This window comes from Perca fluviatilis, chromosome 1 (assembly GCF_010015445.1).
Source record: "Perca fluviatilis chromosome 1, GENO_Pfluv_1.0, whole genome shotgun sequence".
NCBI classification, from domain to species: domain Eukaryota; kingdom Metazoa; phylum Chordata; class Actinopteri; order Perciformes; family Percidae; genus Perca; species Perca fluviatilis.
In genome coordinates, this window is record NC_053112.1 from 2288219 (window position 1) to 2312318 (window position 24100).

A 24100-nucleotide genomic window follows, 5' to 3' on the forward strand; every position below is an offset into this window, starting at 1 on the left:
AAAACACAGGAAAACACACAGGAAACACACAGGAAAACACAGGAAAACACACAGGAAACACATATGAAAACACACAGGAAACACACAGGAAACACACAGGAAACACACATGAAAACACACAGGAAACACACAGGAAACACACATGAAACACACAGGAAACACACAGGAAACACACAGGAAACACATGAAAACACACAGGAAACACACAGGAAACACATATGAAAACACACAGGAAACACACAGGAAACACACAGGAAACACAGGAAACACACAGGAAACACACATGAAAACACACAGGAAACACACAGGAAACACACAGGAAACACACATGAAAACACACAGGAAACACACAGGAAACACACAGGAAACACACATGAAAACACACAGGAAACACACAGGAAACACACATGAAAACACACAGGAAACACACAGGAAACACACAGGAAACACACATGAAAACACACAGGAAACACATATGAAAACACACAGGAAACACACAGGAAACACAGGAAAACACAGGAAAACACACAGGAAACACACATGAAAACACACAGGAAACACACAGGAAACACACATGAAACACACAGGAAACACACATGAAAACACACAGGAAACACACAGGAAACACACATGAAAACACACAGGAAACATATGAAAACACACAGGAAACACACAGGAAACACACAGGAAACACAGGAAAACACAGGAAAACACACAGGAAACACACATGAAAACACACAGGAAACACACAGGAAAACACACAGGAAACACACATGAAAACACACAGAAAAAACACAACACTACGTACACGTAACACAGGAAAACACACAGGAAACACATATGAAACACACAGGAAACACACAGGAAACACATATGAAACACACAGGAAACACATATCAAACACACAGGAAACACACAGGAAACACATATCAAACACACAGGAAACACACAGGAAACACACAGGAAACACATATCAAACACACAGGAAACACACATGAAACACACAGGAAACACACAGGAAACACACAGGAAACACACAGGAAACACACATGAAAACACACATGAAACACACAGGAAACACACAGGAAACACACAGGAAACACACAGAAAACACACAGGAAACACACAGGAAACACACAGGAAACAGTGGAATTTCTTACTATAATTGAGGAAAAGCCTCTGAGTATCATGAGAAACGTAAAGTTGGTTTTAAACTCTTTCGAGTCAACAGGTTGTGGGGTTGAATCCCTGGCTGGTCTTACTTGGCCTAAGGGTTAGGGGTAGTGAACAGGAGGTTGTGGGTTTGAATCCCTGGCTGGTCTTACTTGGCCTAAGGGTTAGGGGTAGTGAACAGGAGGTTGTGGGTTTGAATCCCTGGCTGGTCTTACTTGGCCTAAGGGTTAGGGGTAGTGAACAGGAGGTTGTGGGTTTGAATCCTCGCTGGTCTTTACTTGGCCTAAGGGTTAGGGGTAGTGAACAGGAGGTTGTGGGTTTGAATCCCTGGCTGGTCTTACTTGGCCTAAGGGTTAGGGGTAGTGAACAGGAGGTTGTGGGTTTGAATCCCTGGCTGGTCTTACTTGGCCTAAGGGTTAGGGGTAGTGAACAGGAGGTTGTGGGTTTGAATCCCTGGCTGGTCTTACTTGGCGTAGGCTTTCTCCAGCAGAGCGCTCCAGAACTCCCTCCCCTCGGCCGAGTGGACGAACAGCAACTCTCCATCTTTAACCGGCAGACGGTCGTCAATCACCACGTCCACCCACTCCCCAAACTGCCAGAACTACAGACAGACAGACAGACAGACAGGAAGACACACAGGCAGGCAGGCAGACAGACAGACAGGCAGACATAAATGTATCAGTGAAAGTGAGTCAATCACAAACATATCAATATAAATGAATTTAAAGTAACTGCTGTCTGTAAACCATCCTTCTCTTTGTTTTTAAAGGTCCCATGGCATGAAAATGTCACTTTATGAGGTTTTCTAACATTAATATGAGTTCCCCCAGCCTGCCTATGGCCCCCCAGTGGCTAGAAATGGTGATAGGTGTAAACCGAGCCCTGGGTATCCTGCTCTGCCTTTGAGAAAATGAAAGCTCAGATGGACCAATCAGGAATCTTCTCCTTATGAGGTCATAATGAGCAAGGTTACCTCCCCTTTCTCTGCTTTGCCCACCCAGAGAACTTGGCCCAACCATGAGAGAGAGAGACACATCATGGCTTTCAAACGAGCAAAGTGGTAGTTGGTCAAGGCCACCCACTAAGGCCTATATAAAAGAGACTTCAGATACAGTATTAGGGGACCACTAAGGTCTATATAAAAGAGACTTCAGATACAGTATTAGGGGACCACTAAGGCCTATATAAAAGAGACTTCAGATACAGTATTAGGGGACCACTAAGGTCTATATAAAAGAGACTTCAGATACAGTATTAGGGGACCACTAAGGTCTATATAAAAGAGACTTCAGATACAGTATTAGGGGACCACTAAGGCCTATATAAAAGATACTTCAGATACAGTATTAGGGGACCACTAAGGCCTATATAAAAGAGACTTCAGATACAGTATTAGGGGACCACTAAGGCCTATATAAAAGAGACTTCAGATACAGTATTAGGGGACCACTGAGGTCTATATAAAAGAGACTTCAGATACAGTATTAGGGGACCACTGAGGTCTATATAAAAGAGACTTCAGATACAGTATTAGGGGACCACTGAGGTCTATATAAAAGAGACTTCAGATACAGTATTAGGGGACCACTAAGGCTCATATAAAAGAGACTTCAGATACAGTATTAGGGGACCACTAAGGTCTATATAAAAAAGACTTCAGATACAGTATCAGGGGACCACTAAGGTCTATATAAAAGAGACTTCAGATACAGTATTAGGGGACCACTAAGGACTATATAAAAGAGACTTCAGATACAGTATTAGGGGACCACTAAGGTCTATATAAAAGAGAATTCAGATACAGTATTAGGGGACCACTAAGGCCTATATAAAAGAGACTTCAGATACAGTATTAGGGGACCACTAAGGTCTATATATAAGAGACTTCATATACAGTATTAGGGGACCACTAAGGTCTATATAAAAGAGACTTCAGATACAGTATTAGGGGACCACTAAGGCCTATATAAAAGAGACTTCAGATACAGTATTAGGGGACCACTAAGGTCTATATAAAATAGACTTCAGATACAGTATTAGGGGACCACTAAGGTCGATATAAAAGAGACTTCAAATACAGTATTAGGGGACCACTAAGGTCTATATAAAAGAGACTTCAGATACAGTATTAGGGGACCACTAAGGTCTATATAAAAGAGACTTCAGATACAGTATTAGGGGACCACTAAGGCCTATATAAAAGAGACTTCAGATACAGTATTAGGGGACCACTAAGGTCTATATAAAAGAGACTTCAGATACAGTATTAGGGGACCACTAAGGTCTATATAAAAGAGACTTCAGATACAGTATTAGGGGACCACTAAGGTCTATATAAAAGAGACTTCAGATACAGTATTAGGGGACCACTAAGGTCTATATAAAAGACACTTCAGATAAAGTATTAGGGACCACTAAGGCCTATATAAAAGAGACTTCAGATACAGTATTAGGGGACCACTAAGGTCTATATAAAAGAGACTTCGGATACAGTATTAGGGGACCACTAAGGTCTATATAAAAGAGACTTCAGATACAGTATTAGGGGACCACTAAGGTCATATATAAAAGAGACTTCAGATACAGTATTAGGGGACCACTAAGGTCTATATAAAAGAGACTTCAGATACAGTATTGGGGACCACTAAGGTCTATATAAAAGAGACTTCAGATACAGTATTAGGGGACCACTAAGGCCTATATAAAAGAGACTTCAGATACAGTATTAGGGGACCACTAAGGTTTATATAAAAAGAGACTTCAGATACAGTATAGGAGGAGGACCACTAAGGTCTATATAAAAGAGACTTCAGATACAGTATCAGGGGACCACTAAGGTCTATATAAAAGAGACTTCAGATACAGTATTAGGGGACCACTAAGGTCTATATAAAAGAGACTTCAGATACAGTATTAGGGGACCACTAAGGACTATATAAAAGAGACTTCAGATACAGTATTAGGGGACCACTAAGGTCTATATAAAAGAGACTTCAGATACAGTATTAGGGGACCACTAAGGTCTATATAAAAGAGAATTCAGATACAGTATTAGGGGACCACTAAGGTCTATATAAAAGAGACTTCAGATACAGTATTAGGGGACCACTAAGGACTATATAAAAGAGACTTCAGATACAGTATTAGGGGACCACTAAGGTCTATATAAAAGAGACTTCAGATACAGTATTAGGGGACCACTAAGGTCTATATAAAAGAGACTTCAGATACAGTATTAGGGGACCACTAAGGTCTATATAAAAGCATCCAAAGAGCAGCATGTCATGGGACCTTTAAAGACAGAAACATAAACTCCTGCCTTGAAAGCATCACGAGCAGGTGGCGTCTCACCTGGAAGTGGAAGATGCCGGCGTAATCGTGGCCGAAGTTCTGACCGTGAGGAACGACGCGATGCAGCAGACGTTCGTTCAGAGTCAGAGAACCGATGGCAGCGAGCAGCCAGCAGTCTCCTGGAAAACATCCAGAAACATCCAGAGTTAAAGCAGAAGTGTACTGTCAGGACGCGCCCTCATACTCTGCTCCTGACTGGCTAGTAGTCCTTACCTAGGTACTGTCAGGACGCGCCCTCATACTCTGCTCCTGACTGGCTAGTAGTCCTTACCTAGGTACTGTCAGGACGCGCCCTCATACTCTGCTCCTGACTGGCTAGTAGTCCTTACCTAGGTACTGTCAGGACGCGCCCTCATACTCTGCTCCTGACTGGCTAGTAGTCCTTACCTAGGTACTGTCAGGGCCTGCCCTCATACTCTGCTTCTGACTGGCTAGTAGTCCTGACCTAGCTACTGCGCATACTGGTTTATTAATTCATTAAAATGAATAATGTATCACTGAGGTGAATAATTGTCATGAGCACTTTAAGGAGGTTACTTCCCCAACAAAAGACGCAAAAGAGGAGGGAAGAGTAAACGATGCCTAGGCTACATGTGTGCTGACTCAGATATAAAGTCGAACCAAACGAGAGTAAATAGATGAAAGTAATACAGAAAGCCTGACAGCCTTACTGTAATATATTCCATTATGGTTTATATTTGGAGTGTAATCTATGTTTCCCTTTACAAAAAGATATTTCCAGCATATTGATTCAGAAAAAGATAGAAATAGGTGCATACAAATTCACCTGAATGCAGGAAATGAAGTGTTCAAAATCTTCTGCAGGAGGACCCCCCCATCATAAGTCACCATGCACATCTGGCCTTTAGGTTGCCAGACCAGTTATGATTAGACCAAATGTTGGTGCCATCTAACTTACATCTACAAACTGGCCATCTGAAATGAACATACACCGACTATTAACAAGCTGGACAAGCCTATTGCTGTTTTGCATTGCATTCAGTTTATTTAAATGGGTCTGGGCTAAGCCCTGAATCTCCTCAAGTCCTGGAGACGCCCCTGTGCAGTACAACAAAAATATGGTGTTTTCTGAAAATCAAACCATGTAACGTATGTATGTAATGAGCATAATATGAGCACTTTAATGCTTACACTTCATCTGTTTCGTGGAGATAATCTTCAGACGGCCCTGATTGGACGAGCAGATGTTTGGGAATGTTTACAGGAAATGTTTGTTAACGTCTCCTCCCTAATGTCTCCTTCCTAACGTCTCCTCCCTAATGTCTCCTCCCTAATGTCTCCGGTATCCTGAACAGACTCTGAGGGTCTCTGGGGACACACTAATGCTAAGCTAACAACAACAACAGCATTAAGCTGCTAATGTTTCCTGCTGACGGAGCCTCAGACCGTTCTCAGATCAATAACCGATCGTTACGGTCGGAGTGCTGCCTTCAGGCGCTGTGGGAAGATCCTGTTACGCCTCGTCATCAAATGCAACTTGGAACGGTGGCATCGTACGTGAAACAGCGGAAACCCGTCAGGAAATACAAAGAAAACAACGTGCATTTGTCAAGAGATGTTATAAACATTATGAATAATAGATTAGTTAAGGATTCACCTAGCGCTGCCTGACAGATGTCTCTGTCTGTCTGTCTGTCTTTCTGCCTGCCTGCCTGCCTGCCTGTCTGTCTGCCTGCCTGCCTGCCTGCCTGTCTGTCTGTCTCTCTGTCCGTCTGTCTCTCTCTCTGTCTGTCTGTCTGCCTGCCTGTCTGTCTGTCTCTCTGTCCGTCTGTCTCTCTCTCTGTCTGTCTGTCTGTTTGTCTGTCTGTCTGTCTCTCTCTAAGTAAGTAAACTGTATTTATAGAGCACCTTTCACAGACAAGAGGGGTCACAAAGTGCTTTACAGTGAAAAAAAACAACTGGGATCAGTTGAAGGTCTTGGCTTGAAGACCTCAGAGAGCGACCAGGAGTGTGTGCGTGCAATAGGTCCAGGATGTAGGAGGGAGCTTGGCCATGTAAGGCTCTATAGGTAATGGTTAAGATTTTAACATGCACTCTAAAACCAATCAGTAGCCAGTGAAGAGCCTTAAGCACAGGAGTAATGTGTGATCCCCTGCTGGTCTTAGATAAAAGTCTTGCTGCTGCATTCTGTACGACTGGCAGTTTGTCCATGGATAATTTGTTTAAACAAGTGTACAATACATTACAATAATCCAAACGAGATGAAATAAAAGCATGAACAAGCATCTCCATCTCTTCTTTAGAAACCACAGATCTAATCTTAGCAATGTCCCTGAGATGGAGAAAACAGGAACAAACCACAGACTTCACATGACTGTTAAAACACACAGATTTGTCAGTAATGACTGATTTCGCCCAGCATTACAGTCAGAGAGTGATAGAGTCCCAACGACCTGCCTAATCTCAGGGGTGATGTTGTCAGGAGCAAAGATCATCACCTCAGTTTTGTCTGAATTTAACAGCCATCCATTTGTTAATGGAGGCTAAACTATTATGCAACAAGGACAGTTTGTCCAGCCTATCAGGGCTAAAAGATAAATATAATTGGATGTCATCAGCATAACAATGGTAAGATATATCTTCAAAACTACCAATAATCTTTCCATGAGGAAGCATATACAGGCTGAATAGCACGGGGCCAAGCACAGAACCTTGGGGCACACCACAAGACAGAGGAGCAGAGTCTGACATGTATGTTATATGGACACAGAGAAACTCCTGTCTCAAAGATAGGAAGAAAACCAGCCCAGAGCTGATCCAGAAATGCCCACGGTTGTTTTCAGTCTATCAATCAGAGTGCAACATGTCCAACAGTATTGAACGCTGCGCTGAGATCTAGTAGAACCAGCACAGGACATGTAGCCCCACCAGCAGCCATCAAACTATCATTATTGTGTCTGTTTCTCTCTCTCTCTGTCTGTCTGCCTGTCTCTCTGTCTGTCTGTCTGTCTGTCTCTCTGTCTGTCTGTCTGACTGAGATCTAGTAGGACCAGCACAGGACATGTAGCCCCACCAGCAGCCATCAAACTATCATTATTGTGTCTGTTTCTCTCTCTCTCTGTCTGTCTGCCTGTCTCTCTGTCTGTCTGTCTGTCTCTCTGTCTGTCTGTCTGACTGAGATCTAGTAGGACCAGCACAGGACATGTAGCCCATCAGCAGCCATCAGACTATCATTAGAGACCGTAAGGAGAGTAGTCTCAGTTGAATGTTTTTTTAGGAAAGCCAGACTGAAACTTATCAAAGATATCATGAGAATCCAAAACTGTATTTAGCTGGCTCGCAGCAACCTTTTCTAAAGGTTTCGAAATAAAAGGCAATTTAGAAATAGGCCTAAAGTTTTTAAACTGTCTGCCTGCTTGCCTGTCTGCCTGTCTGCCTGCCTGTCTGTCTGTGGTGCGTTCAGGGACAGTCAGTATAACTCACCCAGCGCTCCCTGACAAATGTCTGTCCTCGTGGCTCCGCCCACAATGAATTCAGGGTTCTCTGTCAGCTCCTGAAACAGCCAATCAGAGACGCCCGTCTGTGTTACATCACATTCCTTAAAACACTCAGAGACAGACGGTTTTAGTCAGTTATAAAACTAGCATCCTGTCTCTCTGTGTCTGTCTCTCTGTCTCTCTCTCTGTGTCTCTGTCTCTCTCTCTGTGTCTCTGTGTGTATCTGTGTGTCTCTCTCTCTCTCTCTCTGTGTCTCTGTCTCTCTCTCTGTGTCTCTGTGTGTATCTGTGTCTCTCTCTCTCTCTCTGTGTCTCTCTCTCTCTCTCTCGGTCTCTGTGTATCCGGTGTCTCTCTCTCTCTCTCTCGGTCTCTGTCTCTCTCTCTCGGTCTGTGTGTATCTAGGTCTCTCTCTCTCTCTTGTGTCTCTCTCTGTGTCTCTGTCTCTCTCTGTGTCTCTGTGTATGTGTCTCTCTCTCTCTCTCTGTGTCTCTCTCTCTCTCTCTGTGTCTCTGTCTCTCTCTCTGTGTCTCTGTGTGTATCTGTGTCTCTCTCTCTGTCTCTGTCTCTCTGTCTCTGTCTCTCTCTCTGTCTCTCTGTGTCTCTGTCTCTCTCTCTGTCTCTGTCTCTCTGTGTGTCTCTGTCTGTCTCTCTGTGTTTCTGTCTCTCTCTCTGTCTCTGTCTGTCTCCCTGTGTCTCTGTCTGTCTCTCTGTGTCTCTGTCTCTCTGTGTGTCTCTGTCTGTCTCTCTGTGTCTCTGTCTCTCTGTGTCTCTCTGTCTCTCTGTCTCTCTGTCACTCTGTGTCTCTGTGTCTCTTGTGTGTCTCTGTGTGTCTCTCTGTCTCTCTGTCTCTCTGTGTGTCTCTGTCTCTCTGTCTCTCTCTCTGTGTCTCTGTCTCTCTGTGTCTCTCTGTGTGTCTCTGTGTCTCTGTCTCTCTCTGTGTCTCTCTGTGTCTCTGTCTCTCTGTGTCTCTGTGTCTCTGTCTCTCTGTGTCTCTCTGTGTGTCTCTGTGTCTCTGTCTCTCTGTCTCTCTGTGTGTCTCTGTGTCTCTGTCTCTCTGTCTCTCTGTGTCTCCTGACCTCTGTGTCTCTGTCTCTCTGTGTCTCCTGTGTCTCTGTCTCTCTGTGTGTCTCTGTCTCTCTGTGTCTCTGTCTCCTGTGTCTCTGTGTCTCTGTTCTCTCTGTCTCCGGTCTCTCTGTCCTCTGTCTCTGTGTCTCTGGTCTCTAGTCTCTGTCTCTCTGTCTCCTCCTGTGTGTCTCTGTGTCTCTGTGTCTCTGTCTCTCTGTGTGTCCTCTGTCTCTCCTGTGTCTCTGTCTCTCTGTCTCTCTATGTGTCTCTGTGGTCTCTGTCTCTCCGGGTGTCTCCCTGTCTCTCTATGTCCTCTTGTCCCTCTGTCTCTCCTGTGTCTCCTGTCCTCCAGGTGTCTCTCTGTCCTCTGTCTCTCTGTGTCCTCCCTCCTGTCTCTCTGTGTCTCTGTGTCTCTGTCTCTCTGTGTCTCTGTGTCTCTGTGTCTCTGTGTCTCTGTCTCTCTGTGTGTCTCTGTCTCTCTGTGTCTCTGTCTCTCTGTGTCTCTGTCTCTCTGTGTCTCTCTGTCTCTCTGTCTCTCTGTCTCTCTGTGTGTCTCTGTCTCTCTGTCTCTCTGTGTCTCTCTGTCTCTCTGTCTCTCTGTCTCTCTGTGTCTCTGTCTCTCTGTGTCTCCCTCTCTCTGTGTCTCTCTGTGTCTCTCTGTGTCTCTCTCTGTGTCTCTGTGTCTCTGTGTCTCTGTCTCTCTGTCTCTCTGTGTCTCTGTCTCTGTGTCTCTCTCTGTGTCTCTGTCTCTCTGTGTCTCTCTGTGTGTCTCTGTGTCTCTGTCTCTCTCTGTGTCTCTCTGTGTCTCTGTCTCTCTGTGTCTCTGTGTCTCTGTCTCTCTGTGTCTCTCTGTGTGTCTCTGTGTCTCTGTCTCTGTGTCTCTCTCTGTGTCTCTGTCTCTCTGTGTGTCTCTGTCTCTCTGTGTCCCGTCTAGTTTCCAGAGTGTGGTTCTTACCGTGGGTCTTTTCCACTCCACGCCTCTGGTCTTGGCGGTGAACGGAGCGAGTTCCTTGAAGCCCAGAGAGGCGGGCTCTGCGGGGAACGCCGGGTCCTGGAACAGGGACCCGGTCTGCAGACACTGGTCCTTCAGGGCCTGGTAGTCCTGGTTCTGGTAGCGTACGGCCTGCTGCACCGAGCCCAGACCCTCGGCACGCTGACGGTCCTTCTGGATCCGCCCGGACACGCCGGCAAACATTCTGACACACAGACACACACACACACACACACACACACACACACACACACACACACACACACACACACACACACACACACACACACACAATAGACAAACACACAGACAAACACACACACACACACACACACACACACATACATACAGACAAACACATATTACACAACAAAAATACAAATAGATACACACACACACAATATACACACAACACATACACACACACAAGACACACACACACAGATAAACACACACATATTAATGAACACATAGATAAACACACACATACACACACACACACAGATAAATACACACACACACACAACACACACAGATAAACACACACATATTACACACACATTATTATTACAATAGATACATAATATTATTACACATACATATTATTACCATTACTAAATACATACACAATAATAATAATAAACATAACACACACACATAAACAATATACATATTAACATATAAATATTAATACACATAATATTATTATTACATATAGATAATACATATCACAAACACATACATAGATAAACATATACATTATAAACACACAAATACATAGATAAACATTAATACAAATAAAAATACACATAAATAAATATATTATACAACATACATACAGATAACACATAATATTAACATATTAAAAAAACAAAAATTAAATAGATAGATACACATAATAATAGATAACATATACACAACAAAAAAACACACACAAGATAGATAAAAACACACATAAAACACACAAAACACACATAAATACAAGACATAAAATACACACATACACGCATAACATAAATAAAACACAAACACACAAACATTATAAACACACATATTATTCATACACACACACACACAGACCAGTGTATGGAGACCGAGATCAAACTGAAACATGCAGCATATACACAACTAGCTCATATTTGAGGGGTTAGGTCAGGAGATATCTGAAGAGTTTTGTTACAGCGGCAGATTAACTGTATACATAAAATGTATTATTATTATTATTATTATTATTATTTCCTCAATATAAGACTGACCTGTCAGGAAAATGCATAAAAGAAACAGACATGCTTATAACATGCTTATAACATGTTTAATCCAATAACAAAAGAGTATACAGACAAACAGGGAAACATGTGAGACACACTGTAAACTGCTGTTGGCCAGAGAGACCAATCAGAAACATGCAGAGGTTTGTACCTGTATCTTCGTCCAATGGGCTCGTAGGAAGCTGACAGGAAACAGGAAGTGTGGTTAGATGTTGTAAAGTGGTGGACCAATACGGTCACTACCCGATGTGATTGTTTGATAGCTAACGTTAGCTCTAAATACCATTCAAGTGACAGCCGTTGTTGTGTTTGATGCTAACTTGTAGCAAGCAGTGAACCAACTTGGTTTTGTAGCTTTTTACTGTATTGACATTACAGAATCATGTTAGTCTCTCGTTAGTCTCTCGTTAGCAACTCGTTAGTCTCTCGTTAGCAACTCGTTAGCAACTCGTTAGTCTCTTGTTAGTATCTCGTTAGCAACTCGTTAGTCTCTTGTTAGAATCTTGTTAGTCTCTCGTTAGTCTCTCGTTAGCAACTTGTTAGTCTCTCGTTAGCAACTCGTTAGTCTCTCGTTATAATCTTGTTACTCTCTCGTTAGCAACTTGTTAGCAACTCGTTAGCATCTCGTTAGAATCTTGTTAGTCTCTCGTTAGCAACTTGTTAGCAACTCGTTAGCATCTCGTTAGTCTCTCGTTAGCATCCTGTCACCTCAAATTCCCTTCTCTTCAGGAGAAAACAACAACCTTGTAGCTAGCAAACTTTTATTTTAAAAGTTATTTTAAAATTATCTTAAAAAAGAGTTAGCAGAGCCGCGGTCGCCGCATCCAGAGCTTAGCCCCGCCCACGAGCTTTGTGATTGGTTTAAAGAAACGTAAACAACCCAGAGAGGTTTTAACGTCTGCATTAATAAATTAATATTTCAGCATCTTTACAGTAAGAGACACATTCTTCCAGGAACCTCCTCTCAGACTAAATAAATAATAAGATTATCTGTCCAATCAGCTGCTCTGAAAGCTCTCTGGGTCAGGGCTGGAAAGTAACTAAGTACATGTACTCCAGTACTCTCCTTCAGTCCAAATATTGAGGTACTTGTACTTTACTTGAGTCTTTTGTTTTCATGCCACTTTCTACTTCTACTCCGCTACATTTCAGAGAGAAATATTGGACTTTTTACTCCACTACATTCATCTGTTCCAGCTTTAGTTACTAGTTACTTTAGTTACTCCACTACATTCATCTGTTACAGCTTTAGTTACTAGTTACTTTAGTTACTCCACTACATTCATCTGTTACAGCTTTAGTTACTAGTTACTTTAGTTACTCCGCTACATTCATCTGTTACAGCTTTAGTTACTAGTTACTTTAGTTACTCCGCTACATTCATCTGTTCCAGCTTTAGTTACTAGTTACTTTAGTTACTCCGCTACATTCATCTGTTCCAGCTTTAGTTACTAGTTACTTTAGTTACTCCTCTACATTGATCTGTTCCAGCTTTAGTTACTAGTTACTTTAGTTACTCCTCTACGTTCATCTGTTCCAGCTTTAGTTACTAGTTACTTTAGTTACTCCGCTACATTCATCTGTTCCAGCTTTAGTTACTAGTTACTTTAGTTACTCCGCTACGTTCATCTGTTCCAGCTTTAGTTACTAGTTACTTTAGTTACTCCGCTACATTCATCTGTTCCAGCTTTAGTTACTAGTTACTTTAGTTACTCAGCTACATTCATCTGTTACAGCTTTAGTTACTAGTTACTTTAGTTACTCCACAACATTCATCTGTTGCAGCTTTAGTTACTAGTTACTTTAGTTACTCCTCTACATTCATCTGTTACAGCTTTAGTTACTAGTTACTTTAGTTACTCCGCTACATTCATCTGTTCCAGCTTTAGTTACTAGTTACTTTAGTTACTCAGCTACATTCATCTGTTACAGCTTTAGTTACTAGTTACTTTAGTTACTCCACAACATTCATCTGTTGCAGCTTTAGTTACTAGTTACTTTAGTTACTCCTCTACATTAATCTGTTACAGCTTTAGTTACTAGTTACTTTAGTTACTAGTTACTTTAGTTACTCCACAACATTCATCTGTTCCAGCTTTAGTTACTAGTTACTTTAGTTACTCCGCTACATTCATCTGTTCCAGCTTTAGTTACTAGTTACTTTAGTTACTCCGCTACATTCATCTGTTCCAGCTTTAGTTACTAGTTACTTTAGTTACTCCGCTACATTCATCTGTTCCAGCTTTAGTTACTAGTTACTTTAGTTACTAGTTACTTTAGTTACTAGTTACATGTAGTTTATAAATCTGATGTTTGATTCTAAAGTAAACTAGCCGACAATATAACGGTGGTATTGGTACTGTAGCTGCAGTAATCTGAGTACTTCTTCCAGCTAGACTGCAGTAGTCTGTGTGTATCAGACGGGTTTACTACAAGCGGGTCGTGTTTACTGTACTTTATGGTTTTTGTAATAAAATAAATGACATTTTGCTGCAAACTGCGGATCTCAATAAACACTGAATGACGCGGTGTTTTGGTCCGTGTGTGACGCAGCGGGAGGGCTTCTCTGACTGGTTAATAAACAGGAAACAGTTTCTGCTAAATCAGCATGGAATCTGTGAAAACAGCTGATCAGAGCGCACGCACGCACGCACACACGCGCGCGCGCGCACACACGCACACATTAGTTTGTCTGTTTTGTAGGTTTTCTGTTATAGAATCTAGTGAATGTGTGAATGTGACATTGTGCTGATATTATAAAGACGATTTATGATATAATAATTCTGTTTTTGTTGTGAAACGCAGAGCAGATAGAAACCAAACACAGCATGTTATTAATAACAATAACCAGCGCGCTCTTGTGTCTGTTGGTCCCGTTTAAAGAAACGGTTTGGGCTGCAAACACTCACCGGCGGGCGGGTCGGTGCTCCGGGGCTCACACTGGGTCCGCTCCGGTTCTGGATGCAGTACTAGGAGCAGCAGTAGTAGTACTGTGTGCAGTAGTGGTACCGGGAGCAGTGATGATGTTGTGGAGGCTCTGCTGCAGAAGCGAGCCCCGCCCGGGCCGGCGGAAGGGGCGGGGATACATCATCAGCATCTGAACAAGAGTTTTTCTTTTCTTGCATCTTTCTATTATTTGGTGTCATGGGTTTGCACTGTGTATTAGCACGTGCTCCTTTATAACACGGTGAAGAGTTGTGAGCCATTCTGTTGTTAATGAATGATGTTTGTGTTTCCTGTGAGGAGAGGAACAGCGCCCCTCTGGATTCTAACGGCAGGCCGCGGTCAGAGACGGTACTGCACCCTGCTACTAAAATAATACAATACTGATTCAAATAGAAGAACTAAACTCTTACTGGAGCTCGAGCGCTAAAGTCAGGTATGCCAACATTAGATATATTAATAATGGTAGTGATGTAATAATTAATGCCACAGTGAAAGTGGCCCCAGAGTTTCTTTATATAAATATGGTCACCTTAATCTGGTGGCTTTTTATAATAATGTCCGCCCTATGAAATATTATTCAATCACGGTCTCATTCACTAAACACCTACACACAGACAGACAGGCAGACAGACAGGCAGGCAGGCAGACAGACAGACAGGCAGACAAGCAGGCAGGCAGGCAGACAGACACACAAGCAGGCAGGCAGGCAGACAGACACACAGGCAGGCAGGCAGACAGAGAGAGAGACAGGCAGGCAGGCAGACAGAGAGAGAGAGACAGACAGACAGACAGGCAGGCAGGCAGGCAGGCAGGCAGACAGACAGGCAGGCAGGCAGAGAGAGACAGACAGACAGACAGACAGACAGACAGACAGGCAGGCAGGCAGGCAGGCAGGCAGACAGAGAGAGAGACAGACAGACAGACAGACAGAGAGACAGACAGGAGTACTCCAGAGTACCCCTGCAGTACTCCAGAGTACCCCTAGGGTACGTGTACCCCTAGGTGCTAAAGAGAGACTGGTTAATCTGAGGGGACCCAGAGATGAAATATGAAATAAGGATTGTGAGAGAATCACAGAACACGCGTGGGCCCGTTGGAGGTTTCTGGAAACTTTATTGACGTTATGTTACGGAGACAGACAGGTAGTGTTTGGATATAAACACGAAGTGGAGCTGCAGCAGTACAAGGGGATAATATGGCTCGCTGCAGGACCGTCAGCACACGGCTCGGCTCGGCTCGGCTCAGGTCCAGGGCTCAGATCATGGAGAAGTTTATCCACTGGGGGGGGGGGGAGACAGTCAACACACAACTCAACATTACTTAATGGGTTCTGGTTCTGCAGACTCTAAAGCTGCCCTCACCTAACCCTCTATACTGGGTATATATTATATATATATATATATTTAGAACCATTTCCTTCTTCTCACATCCAGTATCACTAAACTAAAGAGATGTAATATATTCAGCTAACTAAACTTCTGTATGTATGAAAACAGGTAATGGCCATACAATATGCATGTGTACAAAAGGCTAAAGTCTATCAGCAGTGACTGTTGAGCTGGTTACACACCAACCAGACGGCCAATCAGCAGAACACACCGAAGAGACGAGACCTAATACGTCTCCATAACAGCAGGCGGCACTAATCTGGATCGTCGCCCAAAAAATGAAAACCGGCAGCTGATTGGACGAACGCGTCGCGTGGGTCTGGCTGCTCTGGAAATTCAAAGCCAGACTGTCATGGCGTCTCGTTCAGAATACGATCTCATATTGTACTAAAATAGTTCATTGAAACGTGTTTCTGAGAACATTTGAAGAGAGAAATAGGGTTCGAGTCAGAGTCGACCGTTCTCTGGGTCATGTTGTCATGCTGATCTAAGGCCGGTTACACCCTGGCTGTGTGGCGTCTGCGTGGTGTTTTTTACGTCTTTATCACCAGGAAGGTGTCTGACGCGGCGCTGCCGCTGCTAGCCTTGTCTGACACATGGATGTTTCCCATAAACATAAACATAAATATATTCTGATCTGATTACAGCAAAGACAACGTCTGCAGAATAGGTTCCAGAATATTTCCTTCTGGATTGTCAGGCGACATATTTAAATCACATTTATGTCAAAACCTCGAGACTTTCAGACATCAACATGTCATTTATTAATATGTATTTGTGTGTAAATGACATATAAACATCTTTTACTATTCTATGTTGCCTGGAAACGCTTCCAACACGCTGGCGTGTGGCGTGAAAAATAGGCGTCGGTTCTATTTCTAGCTGCACGCGTCTTCTGAGACGTGTGTGTCACGCAGGCAGCGTGCACGCTCTAACCTGTTACCATGGGAACCCAAATAAAACCGGACATGCCACGCAGCTGACACGCTCACGCCACGCAGCCAGTGTGTAACCGGCCTAATGCGCCTGTAGCTTTAAACAAGCTACCGCTAACCGGGGGTTAGCTGCTAACGCTAGCCTTCGGGGCAGAGGGTAAATCTCTATTTCTCCACCACTAACAAGGCTCCAAATATCACCAGACGTCCACGGTGGCAGAATGAGCTCCCTACATGTAGACACAAGCATTGAGAACTTTGTAAGTGTACAGACAGTTTATTACAAAGATAGATTAGAAAGACTGTAGCGTTCACATATACAGGTGGGCGCCATCTTGGAAAACACATGACCAGTTGAACCACGGACGCCGTGCAGCCAGTAACCAGTAACATGGCTCAGACACGGCATTCGTGGTTCAACTGTCTGTACACTCCCAGAGTTCTCCATGCTTGGGTCTACATGTAGGGTCCCTCATTCTGCTACTGTGGACGTCTGGTGATATTTGGAGCCTTGTTAGTGGTGGAGAAATAGAGATTTACCCTCTGCCCTGAAGGTTAGCGTTAGCAGCTAACCCCCAGTTAGCGGTAGCTTGTTAGCGGTAGCTTGTTTAAAGCTACAGGCGCATTAGATTACCATGACAACATGTCCCAGAGAACGGTCGACTCGGTACACATGTCTTATTAACCCCTAGGGTCAATCTGCGCCTGTAAGTGGTATAACTTGTGTTGTCAGTTCAGTGTTAGCTGGTGATTTCGTTGTTTGGGTTCTTCACCCGCTAGCTAGTTTGCACGTGGCCGTTGGTTCGGTATAATGGCGACTGTTGACACTAACCTTTGCTCATGTTTGTATTTGAGGAGCATTATTTACATGCTACAGCAGTTACAATGCATTAAGATGATGTCATTAATAGTGGGTTTATTGATATTATTTGCTAGCCTATATATAATCCCCATGCATTGTGTATGGTAGCCTTTACAATGTTATTTACTCACAGCGTTTGACCGGCATTAAATCAGCATATGTCAGACTGACCGGCCAGTCGCTGGTCATGGCCGATCACGTGACAATCGGCCAATTCCGGTCACCAGCCGGTCAATCGGTGCATCTCTAGTATATACACTACCGGTCAAAAGTTTGGGGTCACTTAGAAATGTCCATTCTTCTCTATAGTGGCTATTCAGTTTCTAAATGATAGCTGCTGTCCCAGCAGTAGGAGAGCAGTTTTAACACACCTCTGTTCCTCTGTTGGTGATCCAGGCAGCATGCGGTCGTTTGAAAGTAATATTTAAACACCTATACCTATAGAAATAGATCTTTACCATCCTACCAAAATGTTGTAGGCTAGTGTTGCATGTGTGTGAATCAGGGAAAATAAAACAATACTGACGGTTTCTTAAATGATATCACATAAGATGAAACAGGATGACTAGGTGTGTGGTTAAAGGACTGTGTTTGGTCTCAACTAAAGCTAGGACCTCCACACCTCTCTCCAACTTCCCTTTATCAACTATACCACACACACAGGTACCATGGTGTGGCTCATCAGCCAATCACTGGCCTCGCTGTCCATCACAATCAGTGGATCAGAACTATACCCAAAATATGGGAAGTCTTAAAAATAATACCTATTGTCTTTCAATATAAATAAATATAACCAAAAACTGCCTAGACAGAACACCAGCTGAGATCAGTTGCATTGGTTTTTTAATCAGGGCAGCAGTTTTCAGATGACACTGATATCAGGCACACCTCAGAGGGGCACAGCATACGGGAGCTGGACCACTTTTAATCTGGGTATGACGTTTAGACCACAAAGCATGGATTTCAAGTGTTTCTACAACAGTCCAGAACCCTTTTGTAATTATGTAAGCTCATAATGTCATCTGAAAACTGCTGCCCTGGTTAAAAAAACAATGCAACTGATCTCAGCTGGTATTCTGTCTGGAATGGAGTGGAACGGACATTTCTAAGTAACCCCAAACTTTTGACCGGTACTGTATGTATGTATATATACTGTATGTATATATGTATATATACTGTATGTATACAGGGTGTCTGTGTGTGTTGGTCACCTGGTTGAAGTCGAGCTCGATGGAGCCGCTGTTGTGGGCATCGAGCTTCTTAAAGATCCCTGAGGAGGAAACAGAGTTTTACTGAGTCAGTTAGCTGCTTCGTTAGCAGCTACGTTAGCAGCTACGTTAGCAGCTACATTAGCAGCTATGTTAGCAGTTACGTTAACTCATAAGCTAGTTGTTCTCTTTTGGGCACAACATCAATAATGTAAATTATTTACACTTTACGTCTTGCTTGTCAGATTCTGTTTGCTATTTTAGCAGACAGGTGTAAATACTACAATACCCATGAGCCTCTGCTGTTTTTTGCCATGGACAACAACAGGCCAGTCATCGCTATCATTACTGAACTCCCCCACAACTTGTTTTTGTCTGTGTGTGTGTGTGTCTCTGTGTGCGTGTGTGTTTCTGTGTGTGTGTGTGTGTTATATGTGTATGTGTGTGTGTGTGTGTGTGTGTGTGTGTGTGTGTCTGTGTGTGTGTGTGTTTCTGTGTGTGTCTTTGTGTGTTATATGTGTGTGTCTGTGTGTGTGTGTGTCTCTGTGTGCGTGTGTGTTTCTGTGTGTGTCTTTGTGTGTTTGTGTGTGTGTGTGTGTGTGTGTGTGTGTGTGTGTGTGTGTCTGTGTGTGTGTGTATCTTACTGAACATCATCTCCAGTCTCATCAAGCAGCCCACAAAGTTATCAAAGTCGATGGTCATGTCTGGCTCGGAGTACCGGGCCACCAGCAGCTGGTAGATGCTGTTGTTGAGGGTGAAACCTGCCGGGCACAGTGACAGTCTTACACTCCTGTTATTATTATTATTATTATTATTATTATTACTATTATTACTATTACTATCACTGAAGCTAACGGAGCAGGATGTAACGTACCATCAGCCCAGACAGCAGCAGCAGAGAGAAACACAAACACACTTTTTATTGTAATATTCCAACTTTTTGACTGAAATATTATGACTTTTATTCTGAAAAGCTGTTCAGCAGCTGAGCTGGACGCCACCTTCTTCTATTTTAGTGGTTCCCAATCTGGGGTCCGGGCACCCCTTAGGGGGGCGGCAAGGATCACCGGGGGCAAATCTTTATCTGGTTTAAGGTAAAAAAAAAAATATTTGCACATGTTAAACAAATTATGATAATACACTAGAATATATAATTTATACAAAAGTCTGTATAAACACTATATATTTCTGTTCTCGCTTAAAATAGTAGGCAGGCTACTTAGTAGGCCAAACCTCCGGGACCTCTTAACCTGGGACCCTAAATCTCCAGGACCTCTTAACCTGGGACCCTAAATCTCCAGGACCTCTTAACCTGGGACCCTAAATCTCCAGGACCTCTTAACCTGGGACCCTTACTGTCATCAGGTCAGCTGCTAGCTGTTAGCTGCTAGCTGTTAGCTGCTAGCTGCTATCATCATTTTTTATCATCAGTAAAATAAGAGAATGTTGTGGGTAGTTAGAGTTAAACCCAAGAAGAAGAATCACTTGTAGAGGTCAGTTTGTATAGTAAGTATATTTCCTGCAGAAGAAGAAACTGACCTGCGTCTTTGAAGGCGACTCTCATCTCAGGAGTACTCATGGTCCCCGAGTTATCTAGGTCATTCTTCTTGTAGAGGGTCTACACACACACACACACACACACACACACACACACACACACACACACACAGAGACACACACACAGACATACACACACACACACACACACACAGACACACACACACACACACACATTTTAACACTTTCTTTAAGTCCACTTGAAGGGAATAATTACGGGGACATAAATATTATAGATGGGTTATAAACATGTAGCGGCCCAGGCCCCTCCCTATTAGGGTGGATGTAGCCCAGGCCCCTCCTATATGGGTGGGTGTAGCCCAGGCCCCTCCTATATGGGTGGGTGTAGCCCAGGCCCCTCCCTATCACGGTGGCTGTAGCCCAGGCCCCTCCCTATCTGGGTGGGTGTAGCCCAGGTCCCTCCCTATCTGGGTGGGTGAAGCCCAGGCCCCTCCCTATCTGGGTGGGTGTAGCCCAGGCCCCTCCCTATCGGGGTGGGTGAAGCACAGGCCCCTCTCTATCACGGTGGCTGTAGCCCAGGCCCCTCCCTATCTGGGTGGATGTAGCCCAGGCCCCTCCCTATCGGGGTGGGTGAAGCCCAGGCCCCTCCCTATCTGGGTGGGTGTAGCCCAGGCCCCTCCCTATCGGGGTGGGTCAAGCCCAGGCCCCTCCCTATCTGGGTGGATGCAGCCCAGGCCCCTCCCTATCGGGGTGGGTGAAGCCCAGGCCCCTCCCTATCTGGGTGGATGTGGCCCAGGCCCCTCCCTATCGGGGTGGGTGTAGCCCAGGCCCCTCCCTATCTGGGTGGGTGTAGCCCAGGCCCCTCCCTATCGGGGTGGGTGTAGCCCAGGCCCCTCCCTATCTGGGTGGATGTAGCCCAGGCCCCTCCCTATCTGGGTGGGTGTAGCCCAGGCCCCTCCCTATCGGGGTGGGTGTAGCCCAGGCCCCTCTCTATCGGGGTGGATGTAGCCCAGGCCCCTCCCTATCTGGGTGGATGTAGCCCAGGCCCCTCCCTATCTGGGTGGGTGTAGCCCAGGCCCCTCCCTATCGGGGTGGGTGTAGCCCAGGCCCCTCCCTATCTGGGTGGATGTAGCCCAGGCCCCTCCCTATCTGGGTGGGTGTAGCCCAGGCCCCTCCCTATCGGGGTGGGTGTAGCCATGGCCCCTGCTATCTGGGTGGATGTAGCCCAGGCCCCTCCCTTAAGGTGGATGTAACCCAGGCCCCTCCCTATCTGGGTGGGTGAAGCCCAGGCCCCTCCCTATCTGGGTGGGTGTGACCAGGGACTGGGCTTTATTATATTATTATTAAATTATCCTATCGGCTAGAAACCTTTTATACATCTACACATTATATTGCTTTGAGTCTGATAATTATGTATTTAATAATGTGCGCTGCATTGTCCCTGACAAATAAACTAATACATAAATAAAGATGTGTGAATACACCTGTGTGTGTGTGTGTCTCTGTGTGTGTGTGTGTGTGTGTGTGTGTGTGATTTCTCACCAGATATGTCTGAACTTTCTTCCACAGCGTGGCGAACTCTCCGATGCCCAGCTTGCCGTTGCCGCTGTCCTGGTTAACCGTTAAAGATCTTTCTCATAATCAGAGAACGTGAGCGCTGTGATGTCACTCTGAAGAACGCTGCGTACTAACAGATCTCGCTATGACTGCAGTATGTTTAAAAACATGAAGGCTGTGATGTCACTCTGAAGAACGCTGCGTGCTAACAGATCTCGCTATGACTGTGGCGTGTTTAAAGGATACGTCCATCAGGTTCACCATGACCCGGCACGTCTCCAAGCTGAAGCCGTCTGTCTTAATGTCCGTTCCTAAAGGAGAGACACACATTACATCACAGCTCAGCATTCATTACATCACAGCTCAGCAGTCATTACATCATAGCTTAGCAGTCATTACATCACAGCTCAGCATTCATTACATCACAGCTCAGCAGTCATTACATCATAGCTTAGCAGTCATTACATCACAGCTCAGCATTCATTACATCACAGCTCAGCATTCATTACATCACAGCTCAGCATTCATTACATCACACCTCAGCAGTCATGACATCACAGCTCAGCAGTCATTACATCACAGCTCAGCATTCATTACATCACACCTCAGCAGTCATGACATCACAGCTCAGCAGTCATTACATCACAGCTCAGCAGTCAACATAATTATACCTGGACAGGTGAACAGGAGAACAGGAGAACAGGTGAACAGGTGAACAGGTGAACAGGTGAAGAGGAGAACAGGTGAACAGGTGAAGAGGAGAACAGGTGAACAGGAGAACCGGTGAAGAGGAGAACAGGTGAAGAGGAGAACAGGTGAACAGGAGAACAGGTGAAGAGGTGAAGAGGTGAACAGGTAAACAGGTGAACAGAACAGGTGAACAGGAGAATAGGTGAACAGGAGAACAGGTGAAGAGGTGAACAGGAGAACCGGTGAAGAGGAGAACAGGTGAACAGGAGAACAGGTGAACAGGAGAACACGTGAAGAGGTGAAGAGGTGAAGAGGTGAACAGGTAAACAGGTGAACAGAACAGGTGAACAGGAGAACAAGTGAACAGGAGAACAGGTGAAGAGGTGAACAAGTGAACAGGAGAACAGGTGAAGAGGTGAACAGGTAAACAGGTGAACAGAACAGGTGAACAGGAGAACAGGTGAACAGGAGAAGAGGTGAACAGGTGAACAGGAGAACAGGTGAAGAGGAGAACAGGTGAAGATGAGAACAGGAGAACAGGTGAAGAGGAGAACAGGTGAAGATGAGAACAGGAGAACAGGTAAACAGGAGAACAGGAGAACAGGTGAACAGGTGAACAGGAGAACAGGTGAAGAGGAGAACAGGTGAAGATGAGAACAGGTGAAGATGAGAACAGGTGAACAGGAGAACAGGTAAACAGGAGAACAGGTGAACAGGAGAACAGGTGAACAGGTGAACAGGAGAACAGGTGAACAGGAGAACAGGTGAAGAAGAGAACAGGTGAAGATGAGAACAGGTGAAGATGAGAACAGGTGAACAGGAGAACAGGTGAACAGGTGAAGAGGAGAACAGGTGAACAGGAGAACAGGTGAAGAGGAGAACAGGTGAACAGGAGAACAGGTGAAGAGGAGAACAGGTGAAGATGAGAACAGGTGAAGAGGAGAACAGGTGAACAGGAGAACAGGTGAACAGGAGAACAGGTGAACAGGTGAACAGGAGAACAGGTGAACAGGAGAACAGGTGAAGAGGAGAACAGGTGAAGATGAGAACAGGTGAAGAGGAGAACAGGTGAACAGGAGAACAGGTGAACAGGAGAACAGGTAAACAGGAGAACAGGTGAACAGGAGAACAGGTGAACAGGTGAACAGGAGAACAGGTGAACAGGAGAACAGGTGAAGAGGAGAACAGGTGAAGATGAGAACAGGTGAAGATGAGAACAGGTGAACAGGAGAACAGGTGAACAGGAGAACAGGTGAAGAGGAGAACAGGTGAAGATGAGAACAGGTGAACAGGAGAACAGGTGAAGAGGAGAACAGGCGAACAGGTAAACAGGAGAACAGGTGAACAGGAGAACAGGTGAACAGAAGAACAGGAGAACAGGTGAAGAGGAGAACAGGTGAACAGGTGTTGAAGCTTCAACTTACGTTTGGAAACGATCTTGTTCATGATGGTCTGGAGCTCCACCGCAGAGATCTCCATGTCCTGAAATCAGACAGGTAACACATCACACCTGATACACACACTACATACACACACACACACACACACACACACACAAACACACACACACACACACACATCACAACTGGACAGGTAGTTGTTACATGTACATAAATATAGCGTGTATGTGCCATGGTGTTGTAGGCTCTGCTCTGATTGGTCCCCCTCCACACAGGAAGTGATGTAATAC

At 44.5% G+C, this 24100-nt stretch overlaps 2 protein-coding genes across 3 annotated transcripts in view; both read right to left on the reverse strand.

Annotated features, from left to right (window-relative positions):
- LOC120566094 (calpain-1 catalytic subunit-like) overlaps window positions 1-14368 on the reverse strand; it is a 31127-nt gene extending 16759 nt beyond the window's left edge. Inside the window, exons 1-6 of one of the 2 annotated variants that reach the window (XM_039812361.1) lie at window positions 14216-14368; window positions 11458-11488; window positions 10003-10243; window positions 7969-8038; window positions 4525-4643; window positions 1641-1774 (exon numbers count right to left, since the gene is read on the reverse strand). In XM_039812361.1, coding sequence (XP_039668295.1) covers window positions 1641-1774; window positions 4525-4643; window positions 7969-8038; window positions 10003-10242 — 563 coding nt within the window. In that variant the 5' untranslated portion in view covers window position 10243; window positions 11458-11488; window positions 14216-14368. The remainder of the gene's footprint in view (window positions 1-1640; window positions 1775-4524; window positions 4644-7968; window positions 8039-10002; window positions 10244-11457; window positions 11489-14215) is intronic. The other variant, XM_039812353.1, reaches the window with a different exon arrangement.
- Window positions 14369-15345: 977 nt separating this feature from the next.
- The window catches only part of LOC120566106 (calpain-2 catalytic subunit-like), a 41707-nt gene continuing 32952 nt past the window's right edge, over window positions 15346-24100 (reverse strand). The window contains exons 15-21 of the mRNA XM_039812374.1: window positions 23835-23892; window positions 21967-22031; window positions 21706-21774; window positions 20185-20263; window positions 19290-19406; window positions 18649-18707; window positions 15346-15530 (exon numbers count right to left, since the gene is read on the reverse strand). Of these exons, the coding sequence (XP_039668308.1) occupies window positions 15507-15530; window positions 18649-18707; window positions 19290-19406; window positions 20185-20263; window positions 21706-21774; window positions 21967-22031; window positions 23835-23892 (471 nt within the window). The 3' untranslated portion in view covers window positions 15346-15506. The remainder of the gene's footprint in view (window positions 15531-18648; window positions 18708-19289; window positions 19407-20184; window positions 20264-21705; window positions 21775-21966; window positions 22032-23834; window positions 23893-24100) is intronic.